Consider the following 16,402-nt stretch of genomic DNA (forward strand, 5'->3'; position numbering starts at 1 on the left):
GCAGTGGAGTAGCCAACAGTTAATGTTATGCCTTGCAAGTCAATTCTATATACAATACAAATGTAAAACTCAGACTTACTTTAGAAGCTTTCAAGTCAACTCGATTTACAATTCAAATATGATACTCAGGTTTACTTTATAATCTTGCAATTTAATTCTATTTACAATACAAATATGAAACTCAGATTTACTTTATAATCTTGCAATTTAATTCTATTTACAATACAAATATGAAACTCAGGTTTACTTTATAATCTTGCAATTCAATTCTATTTACAATACAAATATGAAACTCAGATTTACTTTTAAAATTATTTTATCTAGTGCTAGTGCTGATTAATGGACACTTTTTTATAATTTGTTTGTTATCAGTTTTAAAATACTCATAGTGTTAATCATGTTCAGTTTGTTTAAGTTCCAACTGAAACAAATTAATAGATGGAATAGATAATTGCAGTTGGAGGCAAGTGTTAAAATTCATTTATTGTTTACTGTGCTAATATTAATAAATAAAAGTTTCAATTAAAGGTTACGCTGAGCTTCCCTATTATTCTTTGATGGTGGAATTATTGGTAAATGTAGGGTAACACTGTCAGACACTGACTAAACAATAGAATTTTAGTTTTCCTTAAGGACACATTGACATAATATACCCTATAAACAATTTTAAAGTTGGCCTGAGCTGAAAACTTTAGAATGGTGGGTATCAGGATAAATGCTTGATCCTCTCTTTTTCATAATCTCAAGATTAACATAATCTTGCAAGATTATCTTAAAAGTGTATGAAAAACTGTAGTCATCAGAGAAACTGTAGCAGCCAATCAGAGAAAAGCAGGCAACCAATGAGAGAACAGAAATATTCTCAGTGGAGAAAACAATTAACGTATATCCAAGGAGAGAGAAAAAGAGTGGATTAGGACAAAAATGAAAAGTTTCCACAGTTGATATTCGTATTAATAAGTCAGGATTAAAGTTTATTCATTCTATAGTTCCCAGCTCTGATCAAACTTTTTTGTTTTCATATTGAAAAATTGATGATTCTTTAAATGAGTGTCCTAAAAATTTAGACAAATGAAAGGATATTTTGTCTATTTTTTACTTACTGTTCGAACGATGAAGGTTTAGAGGGAATTGTTATAAATCAGTGTGAGTGAAGAAATATTGCATTGCAGTTACATACCTTTAAGGTTTTGATTTCTAATATTTCAACATTGTTTTTAACTAGAAATTTGCTGTTTCCTTCTCCTTCCATGATAAACCTTAAAGCATGAGATCAGAGGTTAAAACTGTTGAGAGATTTAGTGTGATAATCAGACATTTAGACAATCCACGGAAAATTGCTAAATTCATTAAATTAATTCAATACAGGGGAAGACTTAGCCAAGACCAGACTTTTGAGTGTCAGATTTTGGCCAACTGCACAAAGTTTTCTTTTTAAACTGGTTATATTTTACATTTAAAGTTAAAAAGAAAATATCTGTTAGCTCAGTTTAAGACTACATTTCATGACTAAATTTTGAATATTCAACTCCTATAATAAGGAAAATATTAATTTCTGATGTTATTGATTTCATTTTAGAATGTGTAACATTTTTGAAGCCAATTCAAAGTTTGGGTGCAAAACACATTTTGCAACATGTTGTGATTTTGAAACATTTTACAGATTTGAAACAATAATTTTTTTCAACCATTTACACAATTCAGTAACAATACAAGCTTTTTGCAAACATTAAAACCTAAATATTGAAACAATAAAGATGTAGAACATATATCTTGTTCTGAAATTTCAAAAAAAAGAAACTTTCAATAAAATTATTTATATAAAAGATAACATTAAAAATTCCAACATCAATATTATATTGTTTTAACAGTAAAACTGAACAGAAAATTGCTAGAAATTATAAATTATAATTGAAGGAAACATAAAACCATCACGTAAATTGTCCTTATTGGAAAAAAAGGTTTACACTCTTCTTGCAGATAGAAAAACTTGGGGTTGGAAATTAATTTTGATACATTTTAATATCAGTCCTACGTAAAATGTCAAAAATTATTAAATAAATAAATAATAATAAATGAAAAAATATGTCTACAGTGATAACACTTTAACACTTTTTCTCCATTTCAGAGTTTTCTGGTTAAGTGTATTTGATGTTGTTACAATGCAAACTGTTCTACTAGACGCTTATTAAATCACTAATGAATTGAAATAGGTCTGTTTACACTGACAACTGCTATGTTCCATGGTCATTGGGCTATTTAAAGTCATAACTTGAGTCTAAATATCGTCTTCCTAATTCAAAGTTTTCTGGTTGTCACTGTAAAAAAAGACAACATACAAAAAAGGTAAACAAACCTGGGAAAAAACATAGAAAATAATACAAAAAAATTTTTAAATTCTTGTAAGAATTTTGGTCAACTTTTAAGAATGGTGGTATTCATTAAACTAAATGAAATGAATATTGAATGTGAGGGGAGGAAGGTTAGAATTAGGTTGACTGTTCAGGTCTCAAAGTTCCGAAATTTGGGGTTGAAACTCAAGATATTTTCAGGGGCAGGGGGGGGGGGTTATGTGTTTGTAAGTAAGAAATAGGAACATTTAAACAATTAACAATGCAATTAATTGTAGAAAGGCGAAAATCAGAACAAAACATAAATAAACAACAATCATCTTTATTCTGCACATGACGAATGATTTAGAAGATTAAAATATTTTCTCTGATTCATGCTTTTTTGTAAATTCTGAAAGTGCGTTTTGTTCTGGAGTGTTAAATGTTTTTAAATTATTGATTGTGTCAAAAGTTGTCCAAGATTCAAATTTGTGATTGTTATTCAGTATAAAGGAATGCTCACAGTTTTAATGTTTGAAAAGGAGTAAATAATCTTGTTATAGTTCTTGATGTGCTTGAAAATATGTTTGAAGTAGTTTCTTTACTTGATATTTACGTTCAGCACAGGAAGAGTTACTAAAATGTTAATCATAATATTTGAGCCCCAGCCTGACAGCCCAAGACTGACACTCAGTGTCAGGTTTAGTTTGGAACTTTCTTCCCCTACAGTTTGGAATATTGCCTTCTGAATGGACCTCAGAATAATATCAAAATTGTTGCATTTGGATCAAATGAACAATTCTCTCAAGGGCAGATTCCATGAAGATTAAAAAGTAGTTGCTATTTTTCAATTCTGACCTTAAGGTTACTCATACTAATTATTTGGATATTTAAAATGTCTAGGAGGAAAAGGGTAAATGGTTAGATATTCTATGAAGTAATATTTAGACTTTTACCTTGAAATAAACCATTCTGCAGATGTGTCAAAAATGGCAAAGGCTTTATTAGCATTAACTTTCTCCTTAAATAATATGTTATAAATCATTGAGGTATTGGTGAAATCAGAACTACACAGCATTTCTAATGCCCAAAAGCAATTTCAGAAGGATTTCTGGTTCAATAAGGAAGTGCGTCCTCTTCATACAATTAAATTAAGTAAGTTCAATCATTATTGTACGATTACTATTACTAAAAGTAAATAGTAAATAGTTCTACAGGTGTACAGTATCGGCTCGAACAGAACATCCCAATCAACATTACAATGGTTGGCAGTTCCGGCTCTTAGTGGCTCACAGCTGCTCAATATAATTCAAAACTTAAGCTAACTTTTATCTCAGACACTCTCTATTACTTTCCTTAAATGATCATCCTATGTTGAATGCATCTCATACTCAATATTATGGAATATATAATCTGAGAAAAACCAAAATTCAAAATAAAAAATGTTAAAAAAACTAATAAATAAAACAATTTTGTAAAAGATAAATATGTAAAAGTAAATAGTGACTAGAACTCAGTTCTACAGTTGGACAGAATCAGCTCCAACAATTCATCCCAATCAACACTGCTATGGTTGACAGCTCCCAGCTTTTCATGGCTCAGCTGGCTGAATAAAACCCAAAACCCTAACTAACCAGCCAATTTTTTAGACTTAGAACATGTGCTTGAATCTCTTTTTGAAAAAATGATCGTTTGTGAAAAAAAATTTTTTTTGACAATTATGTTAGCGACTGTTAACAAAGGGTCATCGTTAACAAAAGGTCGACGTTAACGAAAGGGTTTTTGTTAACAATCGTTAACAAAACGACAAACTTTATCAAAACGGTCGTTTTTGGAAAAAAATTGCATGCAACATTATTAAATGTCATCTTACATGAAGTTTAACAGTTGTGGGGGAGTTAAAACTCCTTGATATTTTCTTAAAACTACTCAGTGATAAGTACAAATGCCCTTTAGGTTGGTTTCCTCACTTCGTTAACGATCCTTATCAAAGGGGTTGTCGTTAACAATCATTAACGATGGGTTTTCATTAACAATTGTTAACAAAGGGTCGACATTAACAAAGGTTATTGTTAACAATTGTTAACAAAGGGTCCTTGTTAACGATCGTTAACGAAGGTCCGCAGTTAACAATTGTTAGCAGAGGGTTGTCGTTAACGATCATTAACCAAACGACAAATTTTATAAAAAGGATCATTTTAAAAACGACCATTTCTAAAAAATGAACTTTTTAAAAAAGCAATCGTTTTTAAAACGATTGTTTCGTTTTCGATTTTCCGTCGTCGTTTTCATAACGTGAAACAATCGTTTTTCTGAAAAATTAAAACGTTAACATCCCTATCTGTATGTATCTAGTCTGTGACATCTAATGAAGGTTAAGTACACTACTTAATATGCCTGTAAAAGGCAGGAAAAAGCCCCTAAGTGAGGTAATATGTCATATTCCACTTAAGGAATTTAATTACTCAGATGGTCAGAAATCCTTCTGCAGAAGTTTGCTTTTAGGAATACAGAAGAGGGAGAATAAAGTTGCCTTGTGTCTTGATTTGTTTAGATACAATGAACTATATTAGTTGCATAACCCTTGAGGTCTTGATTATTTGCTATTTTGGATTGAAAATATCTCTTTTCATACATTGTTATTTTATTATGCTTTACCTGAATTGGAGTCTTGCAAAAAATTATTGTTGAATCATCCAGACTTTGAGTAGATAAATTCTAAATTTTATTTCACTATTTGTATACTTTTGAACTGCTTTAAAAAGTATTGCATTTATCCTGCTAATTTACTTAGGATATTTGGTGTATCCCCCAGATTAGCTAATTTTAGTTATGAGTTTATTTGTGTCTAAATTTTAATAATTATAAAAATTTACTATTGTAAAAGTTCATGAAGCTCTTATAATATGTAACTAAAATCAATGCTGCTTACAAGCCTTATCTTTTTTACTAGGCAGAACTACACATCACTTGGGAAAGCCTTCTAAATCAAGACAAACCTTGAATGGTTATTAAATGGACAGAACTCTGAGATCTCTTCAGATTTTGAGCAATAAAAATTGTTTTTTCAATTTGCTGATGGGGAAAGTCAATGGAAGAGAATAAAGAATGGAGGCGTAATGTTTGAAGACAAAAATGACTGTAATATATTTTTTATAGTATGTTTTGTACTCAATATTTCAAAAAAAAAAAAAATTCAAGTATATAAATACCAGCAAATGTTTAATCTTAAGATGTGGTTGAGTTGAGTAGTGAAGATTAAGAGCTCCAGCAACTAGTTCATCACTCTCTTCACAGAGAACCAGGTTTACCACTGTAAAAAACCATGATCAAGGGAATTAAATCTGTTTACAATCAGGAATATGTAAGAACAAGAAATTTTAAAAGCCAGCGTTTTTACAATGAAAAGAAAAACAAATTAGAGGTGGTCTAGAAAAATAGAAATCAATCATGAAAATAAAAAATTAAATGAGAACCAAGTTTTTTTTCAGGGGATGCAAATTCCCAGCTTGGTTGTATTTCAAAAAGAAAAAGAAAAGCCCAGAACTCTTTTGTTCTGAATCAAGCAGTAATCTTTAAATTTGGTCTCTACAGGATTCTATTAGTACCTCTTGAATATCCTGTGTTCTAAATGTAGGAAGGTGAACTAAAAGTTGCCCATTGAGCACCTGTTTTAAAGTTTCCAAATGCATGGATTTAAAAATATTGATCTCTTTGTTCTTATGATTTCACTTAAAACTAAAAACTCAGAACTAGATAGGGAAGGGGGGTTGTAATCTGAGGTTGGCACTTTTTTGGTGTGAAACGTCATTTTCAATTTGGCCCTATTAAATTTGAGGTTAAATGCTATATGCCTCAAATGTAGTTAACCCTGTAGGTTATGACCCCCACAGACCATCAAAGACAAATTATATTTAATCTTATTTCTAGGGCTGGGCACATTCCGACTTTTTTTAAATTGTTCTGTTCCGTTTTAGAGCAAGGGCCTTCAGCTAAATTCTTCTGTTCTTGTTCTTCTTTTTTATCGTTCCATTCTCATTCCGTTCTGTTTTGTTCTGAGTAGAAGAACGCTCTTCCCATTCCGTTCCGTTCTTGGCATTCTTAGTTGAAGAATGTTTGCATCCCTCTTGTTCTGTTCTTAATCAAGAACATTTCAATTCCCCGTTCCGTTTTTAGTAGCCAACAATTCCATCCAAGACATAAGTTTTATAGAAAAGAGTTGGTTAAAAAGTAAAAAAATTACGATTTTTTACTAAAAAGTTCGTCACTTTAAATTATTAATTTTAAAGAACCTGTCAAATCATTCGTTGGGATGTTTAAAAAGATGAAAATTTCCCTGTATGATAATTGAAGGACTGCAGTATGGTTTTGGTGAATTATATTGACGTACTAAGCCTAAGGGTGTTAGAAATGATTTTTTTTGCATTTTTTTGAAAACGTCCAATAATCCTAAAAAAGTTTAATTTTGATAAAACTTTTTGTTCTGGATAATTACAAATATAGGTGATCAAATAAAAAATCTTTAACTATTTCTAGAGGATTTAGAACACATTCCTGATTTAAAATGCATTCCCAATTTAGAGTGCGTTCTTGATACTATGAACGCATTAACAATTTTAATCATTCTTTTCAAGCAATTCCCGTTCCGTTCTTTTACTAATTGTTCCAATATTTTTTAGAACCCGTTCTAAGCTTTTGTTTTTTTTTCAGAACAATGGGATCGTATTTGATTGTTCCGTTCATTCTAAGGAAAAAACGACCCTTCCACCAGGAACACGCCTAGCCCTACATAAAGTCTGCATAAGATGGAGATCTTTTTTGAACCCAAAGGTTCTGAAGTCATATGTCACACCTAACTTAAGAAGGTCTGGTTGGAGTCTGACCAGATTGCTTATAAATTCCAGTACTTGAGAGGAGCTCATATCAGCCAGGGTACAGGAAACCACAACAGACATCAGTAGATTTAGGATTCTCATCATGTCATTTTGTTTGCTCTCAGATCTTAAAGGCGCCACATTAATATTCCAATATTTTACAACGTACATATTTACTTCCAGTTTAGGTGAGAGGAGTGTTATTTTAGCTATAAATACCTAGAAATCGGAGGACAACTTTTCGATTAAGGAGGCCCATTTTAATCCTTTAGTTTTTTTTTAAATTTACTAGTTAAACTATTTGCTTTGTATCAATATCAAACATCAATGTTAAGTATTGCTATAAAGTTGTCTTCCTATTTCACAAGCTATTTTTTGGTGGTTTTATTCTTAATGTTTTAATACCTGCAAATTTACAGAAGATAAAAAATTGTTAGTTTCTTTTGTTTGAGTTTGTTTATGTAGGAATGATTAGTTAATTACAAAAATGTATAATGTACTTTTTACAAAAAGATGTTTTTTTAATTATTAATGTACAAATTCTTCTGAGCATTTTAGAATTATAATATTATTTTCCTGTTCTTACAATCTCATGCCTACTTGACTGTAAGTGAAGTTTTATATAATCCTCCATAATAAGGGATGTTAACATTTTCATTTTATGAAAAAAACGGAAACAGAACAATCGTTTTAAAAACTATTGTTTTTTAGAAAATTTTTTAGAAACGGTTTTTTTCAAACGATTGTTTTGCAAAATGATCACTTTTATAAAGTTTGCCATTTTATTAACGATCGTTAACAACAACTCTTCATGAACAATGACCCTTCGTTAACAACAACCCTTCATTACCGAAGAGAGGAGGAGAGAGAAAACCTCTCTGAAGGGCATTGGTACTTATCATTGAGCAGTTTTTTAAGAATATATCAAGAAATTTTAGCTCCTTTACAACCTTTTACCTTCATATTAGAAGACAAGTGATAAAGTTGCATGTATTTTTTTTTCTAAAAACGACAGTTTTTATGAAGTTTGTTGTTTCGTTAACAATTGTTAACATATCTATCAAAAATAAATTTCAAACGATAGTTTTTTTAACAACTGTATAAAAACTATTGTATTTATAAATATTATAATATGTATATTGTATAATTGTATATATAAATATTGTTGTTATAATATAATATTGTTTTCAATTTTACAATCTCATGCCTACTTGACTGTAAGTGAAGTTTAAAATGATCCTCCATAATAAGGGATGATAAACGAAAAAAACGAAAACAGAACAATCATTTTAAAAACTATTGTTTTTTAGAACCGTTTTTTTTTTCAACGATTGTTTTGCAAAATGATCGTTTTTATAAAGTTTGGCATTTCATTAACGTTCGTTAACAACAACCCTTTGTTAACAATCATAAAAATAAAAATAAAAATTTCAAAAATGATAGTTTTTTAAAACTATCGTTTTTATAAATATTGTAATATATATATTGTATAATTGTATATATAAATATTGTATTATATAATATTGTTATTCGTTTTCTCAAAGTTCAAAACAATTGTTTAACAATCCTTTTCATAAATGATTAACAACCCTCTCCATATAAAGATGGCAATGTTTTATTTCACATCAGTGTCCTTAAAGACGTTCACTTAAACTTGCGCTTACAGACCCTTTGAAACACTTTTTCCAATTGTTGTCCCTTAACCATTATGTGTGGACACTAATGAAGATTTTACCAATTACTCCATCAACCCTAGCATAAAAATTATATTTTGCTTCTGAAGTCTAAACTATACTGTTATTTTACTTTGTCAGTAAACTGGCAGAGCCAATATTGAATTTTAAATTAGTATTTCTTAACAATTTGTTATTTCAAAATATTAAGTGACAAGCTTTAAAAACATGTCAGCTAATAATATTCAGAGACATAAATAATCATTATGTTGTTGTGTAAGTGATGTCTTATAAACATGTAGAATAAAATTGAAAAAAGGAAAACAAACAAAACTGTACAGTCATTTTTATAAAGTTAAAATCAAAATTTAGTTTTTACCTAAGAATAAGAAGATTTCAATTTCAAGCTTAAGGAAAGAGTTTTAAAAGACCATTCAGATGAAGGGTTGAGTCCAGTTAACTAGGAATTTTCTTCAATAAATGAGCAAACTATGAACAGATTGTTTTAAATTGTCAAGATCAATCAAAATTGATTAAAAAAGATATCATTAATGATCAATCACCATTAACAACTTAAATGTTAAAAAACAATAATATTGATAGACAACCATTAAAATATAAAACAAAAAAATGTGTTATCTTTAAAATCACATATGTGGAAAAAAGCAAGATGTAAGCCCTTCCAGAGTCAAAGGAATATAAAAACTATTCATTGAAAAAATTATAAACTATCCTGGGTAGAATATTGTAAACAATTAGGGTTACAAATTATATAATAAAGAATATCTGTTTTTAGGCCAATAATCAATATTCTCTTCTTTTCATAAAATTCACTGATAAAACCACAAATTAACATAAATTGGTACCCGTACTGCATTTCTGGCTGGTATAGTAATTATAAGTTGGTAAGTGAGAGGGGAATGTTTTTATGTCCCCTGTTAATCATTTTGTCCTTAAAGGTCTCCTTATTTTTGAATATTCTATGCACCAATTTTTAATAGTTGAGAGGAGGTCTTCTTTTATAAACTCAAAGAAAGTAGTATAGGTAAAGTATATGTTATACTGTCCTTTATCTTGCATCATCCCAATTCATTTTAATTGATTTTCAAAATGTATCATTATTCACAGAGAGGTGATTATCTGTTTGTTTTTGTAAATCTGTCTGAGAAGTTTTTTTATTATATTTCATTTTCCTTTTTTTTTTGAATTTTTGAATTTTTGAATATCATAAATTCAGCATAAAAAGGATTGTGTTTACTAAACTTTTATTCAAATTGTTTATTTAATAAAAAAGCTAACAAAATTGTTCATGAATGATCAGGAGTGCTTGAGCAATTTAATTTTTTTTTTTTTAAATCCTTTTTATTCCTTTCAACGATCCATTTTTTTTGTTGATAGTTGTAATTTGTTTCTTTTAGTTTTCTCTAGATCTAGCTGAAAAAAAACAAGCATTGTATTGTAATATATTCTGTGGTAATGCTTGATGCGATCTATTTTATTTATTTTATTTATGTTAGTAATTTATCTTAACTATCTGTATTTTGACCCTGTCTGGCTAGCCCGGTCAGTTTAATTCACCTGTATATAAAATAAATTAGTTCAATACGAAGTTTTGAGTTATACGGACATATACAGAGCCTTGAGTTTTGGCTAGAGATTTAGAGCATGGAGTTTTGGCTAAAGATAGAGTCAGTTAGACTGTAATTAGACTTTGAGTTGAGTTATCTCGGGAGCTAGATTTATTACCAAAGTGGTGGCAGCGGTGGGATGACCTAGGACCCAGATCTTGATGCCCGATACTCCGAAAGTATTCCGGAAAAAGAGTAGAGTGAAAACCTGGTTTAACGGATAAGCCAGAGAAGTTTAAACAGGAGAGGATTTGCCTGTGAGGGAATCAAGTGTGGCTACAGGAAATACCGTGGCTACCTTTCAAGGATATCTAAGTCTACACAGTGACGATTATGGATCGGAAGTAGAGATGGAGGGACCATCTTACCCAGTGATAGATGGCATGGCGGAGATGAGGCAGCAGTTTCAGATGCTACAAGCCCAGTTGATGGAGACTAAGGAGAAATTGGCGAATATTGAGCAGAAAGATAAGGATAAATCATTCACTCAGACGTGGCAATAGTCAGCTACACCAGAGACACAGGATCCTATCAAACGTTTAGTTGCAATACTAGAACGACCTAAAGTGGGAGATGCTCAAAAAGTTTACTTGACTTATCTGAAGGGGGAGAAGGCGGCTGGCAGAGGAGATAGGCTGACATTGAGAGATCTGAGCAGGGCGGGGGCTGAGTATAAGAAGAAGCTGTTGGAATTTAGCTGTAGAGCCCCGACCTGCGATGGTAACCCTGCCAGAGTGTTTGACTGGTTTGGTGAATTAGAGAAGCATCTGTCAAGAAGTGAATGTGAAACGATCCCTAATAATGCCATAAAAAGGATGCTGCTAGACTGTATAACAGAAAAAGCACAGTCCGAGATAGTATTGTTGAAACCTGATGGATTAGCTTTTGACAATTACAAGATTGGTGAATTCTTTCAAGAATTATAAAAGAAGTTCACTCACCAGAAGGATGAGGAGGGCAGGAAGATGGAATACTTGCAGAGGAGACAGGCAAGAAATGAAGATGCTAGGCAGTATTACACAGACAAGTTAAGATTATTCGTGCAAGCATACCCCCCAGCCTGGAGAAGTCTAGTGGAGTTCAAGACTAGTATGTTGTCTTGTCTGATGTTTATGCCTATAGAGATTAAACATGAATGGGAGACTAAGACAGTTCTGGACCACCAACTGGTAAACCTAAGGACTTACAATATGGACCCAAGGGCGTAGCACAGGATATGGCAGGCTTACATAGCACTTATGGGTATGATAGGAGTAAGTACAACAAGGCCAAGGAGATGTTGAAGACAGGACAGGTGCCCATGGACGTTAACGCCATGCCTAGGCTGGTGGGGGACGAGTCTGATGCCGAGGATTTAGATGTCAAGGGTGGTGTAAATGCCCTGCAGAATGGAGATACGTGTTATATTTGCAAGAAAACTGGTCATCAGAAGAGGGACTGCAGGAAGTTTGAAGAATAGAAGAAGAAAAACCCTTACAAGAAACCTGGGGGAAACCCTCATATTGTTACTTCCTGACCATCAATTTTGTGTTATAATTGTGGGAAAGAGGGTCATGTTTCACAGGAGTGCAGAGGAGAACGTAGGAATCAGGGAAGGAGAGGGAATGGCGGATATGGAGGAGGACAGGTGCAGATACGGCGAAATCTTTGACAGTGGTACAGGAAGTTCTGAAGAAACTGGTACCAGAGGCGGTTTTTCCCTAGGGAGTTGCAATGACAGACGGTTGTCAACTCCTATGATTGCAGAAAATATTGATTTGAATGTAAATAATAATCGTTTAATAAACATTTCTGTTAATCCAAATGTCCTTGATTCGTGTGAATTAGTACCAGAAGTGAAAGTTGAGAATGTTAGAATGGAAGTATTAGATAATATAGACAAGGTTAGGGAAGAATCTAATGGTTTTAACCACAAAGTGAGAGGTAGTTTGAGACCTAACGAACATAAAGATCTTGAACTAAGAGAATGGGAAAAGAATATTCTTGTGCATCTGAACAATGTTAATTTGGTTGAGAGGGACGACCTTAAAACCTTGTATGTGAATTTTAAGTTGTTAAAAAGGACATATACGGGTTAGCCTTAGTAGACACAGGCAATTTAGTGAAAGGTACTTAAGTGTCAAGTGAATTCTGGAAGATCATAGGAGGAAAAATGTTAGAGGAGAGTAACACTAGAGTAAACACGGAGGAGAAAGGTGGAAAATGACTGAGAGTATTAGGGAAAGGGGAAAGGATTAAGTTCTACTTAGATGGCCTGGACCGTAGATTTGAAGTAGAACCGATTGTGATAGAAGGCCTGAATCATGCAGTGAATTTTGGTAACGAGTTTTTTCGTCAACAGGAAGTGTCTATATCCTGTACAGAGAAGGAAGTGAAATTAGTTACCAGAAGTAAGGGCCAGGAAAGGTTAACAAGACTTTGCAGTGCCTATGGGAAACCTTTCCCTTTCATGATTAAAGACAGGAGAGTATATAAGGAAACCAAGAAGTATGCACAAATACTTCCAGCGGCGTGAAAAGCAGAGAGAAGGGAACTGGAAGTAAACAACATTAGTACAGTGGAGGAAGTAGTAGAGAGGAAGTTATGGGCTGCGGAGAAGGTAACTATCCCTGCTGGAAGTGCAACTGAGAACAGAAGGTAACTGGAAGGGTGCTGGAGTGGTAGAATCGTTGCCATTAGGAGATCAAGAGAAGGGGAGAAAAGTTCTACTTCCGGAAAATGCCTATGATCTATCAGGAAGTGTACAAGCAGGGTATGTAGAAAACCATGCAGATGAGTGCGTAGAGTTGTGTGTAGGACAGAAGCTGGGCTCAATTCATAGTATGTGCATAGATAAACAAGCCTGGATTAAGGAGGAATTAAGGGGATATACGTTATCAGATTTAGACAAAGAGGAAGTGTGCAATTCTCAGGAATCAGTCAATTCTCTGCAAGAGTCGGATTTCCCAACAGAGGAGAGTAGAAAGAAGTTTATCGAGGACAGTTTAAAGATAGATGAGAACGAAATTCTGAATAGAGATGCAAAACTGAAAGAGGAAGTAATCAAACTTTTCTTGGAGAACTTTTCTATTTTAGCCTTTCACCCTAATCATTATGGTAAAACAGATTTATTGAAGCTTTGGATAGAATTACAACCAGGGGCAGTACCTAAGAGATCTAAGGTGAGGCCATTGAACCCTGATCAGTGTGTGAATTTGAAGGAACAATTGGATGAGTGGATCCAACAGGGGACTATAGAACCTGCAATTAGGGTTGTTAATTGTTTATGTAAACAATCGTTAAACGAACGTTTTTTGTTTTATTTTCAAAAACGATTGTTTCGTTTTCTTTCAGAAAAAAACTATCTTTTTAAAAACAACCCACTCGTTTTGAACATTTAGAAAACAAAACGAATAGCAATCGTTTTTGAAAACGATTGTTTTTATTAAAACGATTTGCGACCGTTTTAAATACAATTGTTTTTTAAAAAATTTTTTTATTGACAATTTTGTTAACGATTGTTAACAAAGGGTTGTTGTTAACAATCGTTAACAAAGGTTCGTCTCTAACGATCGTTAACAAAAGGTCGTTGTTAATGATCGTTAACAAAGGGTTGTTGTTAAGGATTGTTAATGAAACAACGAACTTTATCAAAACGGTTGTTTATGGAAAAAAATTATATGCAACTTTATTGAATGTCGACTTTCATGAAGTGTAACAGTTGTGGGGGAGTTAAAACTTCTTGATATTTTCTTAAAAACTACTCAATGATAAGTTCAGATGCTCTTCAGGTTGATTTCCTCTCTTCCTTAAGGTTTGTTAACGAAGGGGTCGTCGTTAACGATCGTTAATGAAGGGTTGTTGTTAATGATTGTTGATGATCATTAATGAAACGACGAATTTTATAAAAATGATCGTTTTTAAAAACAATCGTTTTTAAAAACAATCGTTTTAAAAACGACCATTTTTGAAAAACAAACTTTTTAAAAAAAACTGTCGTTTTTAAAAACGATTGTTTTTTTTCGATTTTTCGTCGTCGTTATAATGACGAAATGATCGTTTTTCTGAAAGATGAAAATGTTAAGATCCCTACCTGCAAATAGTCCCTGGGCATGGCCACTAGTTCCTGTGAAGAAAAAGGATGGTAGGACAAGATGGGTGACTGACCTCAGGAAGCTTAATGACGTCACAATCAAGGATGCTTAACCCCTGATGAATATCCAGGAAAATCTGCTAAAATTGAAGGGTGCAAAAATCTTCACTTCAATCGACGCCTGTGGGGCATATCACGCCATACAGATAGAAGAGGGGAGCAGGGATTGTACAGCTTTTATCAGTCCTTTCGCAACATTTTGTTATATAAGGATGCCTTTTGGCCTGTCAAACACTGGAAGTGTCTACAGCCGAATGTTGGACCTGGCCCTGGCACACTTACCTGTGGAGTACTGGTAATCATATTTAGACGACAAACTGGTGTACTCCATGGACACCTGAGACCGCTTGAAGCATCTGAAGAGTATTGTGTTGTGTGTCAATATTTTCACAAATCCTCTATCTTTCAAATCCAACCTTTAACATGACGCATCTACTGCATACGCAAACTACCCAACCTTACACAAAATATTGTTGCCAAAATACTATTCGCAATATCTTCCACTGTCTGGTTGCAATCATACATATACCTTGTAAACCAGTAAAACCCTCTCTGTTAAAAAGTTACTATGTTCATTACTCTAACTACTCTTTCAAGTAAGTCAATTTTTTTTATATAGAAGTGTTAATAAGAATGAAAAAGTGGTTTTTATAGTTTTTATTGAAGTACATTTTTTTAAGTTACTCAAAATTGGCGAGCGGACTTCTACTTTCAAATCCTTTTTATTATAATAACGTGAATTAATTTAATTGCATGAATTTTGTAATTTATTTCTTTTATGTTCTGATTAACACTTTTTGTACATTTCGTTGGTAAAATCGCTATTTTATTAAGATGATCTAAATATTTTCCGATTGGTTTTAAGCCTAAGGTTTTTTTGAGTTTTTTTGTGATTTAGTTTTTGTCTGAAATTAGCAGAGTACAAGGAAAGGCAGAGGCCATCTTTTTAAGATATCCTGTTGTACGTTGTGGATACACTGTTAGTTAAAGATTTAAACTTTTTGTGTAAAGAGTGATAACTTTTAAAATGTTTACACCAAGATCGAAATCGATTGGCTGTAGTCCCAGTAGATCATTTAGTTCAAAAAGAAAAGAGCAATTGGAAAAATATAATACATCAGATGACCTTAGTAATGAAAATGATGACAATCCTTTGCTGGATGAAAAAGATAAGCTTGAAAGGATTGGTGTCTTGAGCGATTTCACAAATGAATTGGACAAAAAATCCATTTGCGGTAATAATCTAGATATTATAGTTAAGAATATTTTTGACAAATATAACATGCAAAATAAGTCTAATACCACTTCTCAGATCTTTTTGAGCTTAAATAAATGCTGAGACCGTGTTAATATTTCTCTACCAAAAAACTTGAGTTCCACAAAAAATAAAATTAATATTGATTGTCTATCACAATATCAGAGAATATTTGCGAATATTCCAATTTTCAATAACCCACAGGAATTCTCCATCTATGATTTATTATGCAAACTAAACCAATCTTGTGAAGGTTTTGGTTTTTAGTAAATGGAAATGAATTTGAAATTCTTTTAAATCAAAAACTGTCCGCTAAGGTTAAAACAGCAATAAGATCATTTAATGTTCCCAATTTAGAAGATTTCTACAATTCCTTAATGAATATTTATGATCGGGATTACACAAAGCGAGAGGCTTTCAGTGCATTAATGAATAATAAAAAAATCATATAATAACCTAACAGATTTTACTGAAGATATATTAAAATTATTATCATTAAGTCAGAAAGAC

At 32.2% G+C, this 16,402-nt stretch overlaps 1 protein-coding gene across 1 annotated transcript; it reads right to left on the reverse strand.

Annotated features, from left to right (window-relative positions):
* Window positions 1-522: 522 nt before the first annotated feature.
* On the reverse strand, window positions 523-7,306 carry LOC111708618 (uncharacterized). Its single transcript, XM_023482053.1, has 6 exons — window positions 7,183-7,306; window positions 5,543-5,643; window positions 4,989-5,048; window positions 3,287-3,351; window positions 1,181-1,259; window positions 523-603 (listed from the first exon to the last, which is right to left on the reverse strand). Exons 1-6 carry the CDS (start codon window positions 7,304-7,306, stop codon window positions 523-525), a joined length of 510 nt encoding a protein of 169 aa, XP_023337821.1.
* Between the last annotated feature and the right edge of the window lie 9,096 nt (window positions 7,307-16,402).

The sequence above is a fragment of the Eurytemora carolleeae genome, unplaced genomic scaffold, assembly GCF_000591075.1.
Source record: "Eurytemora carolleeae unplaced genomic scaffold, Eaff_2.0 scaffold877, whole genome shotgun sequence".
NCBI lineage: Eukaryota > Metazoa > Arthropoda > Copepoda > Calanoida > Temoridae > Eurytemora > Eurytemora carolleeae.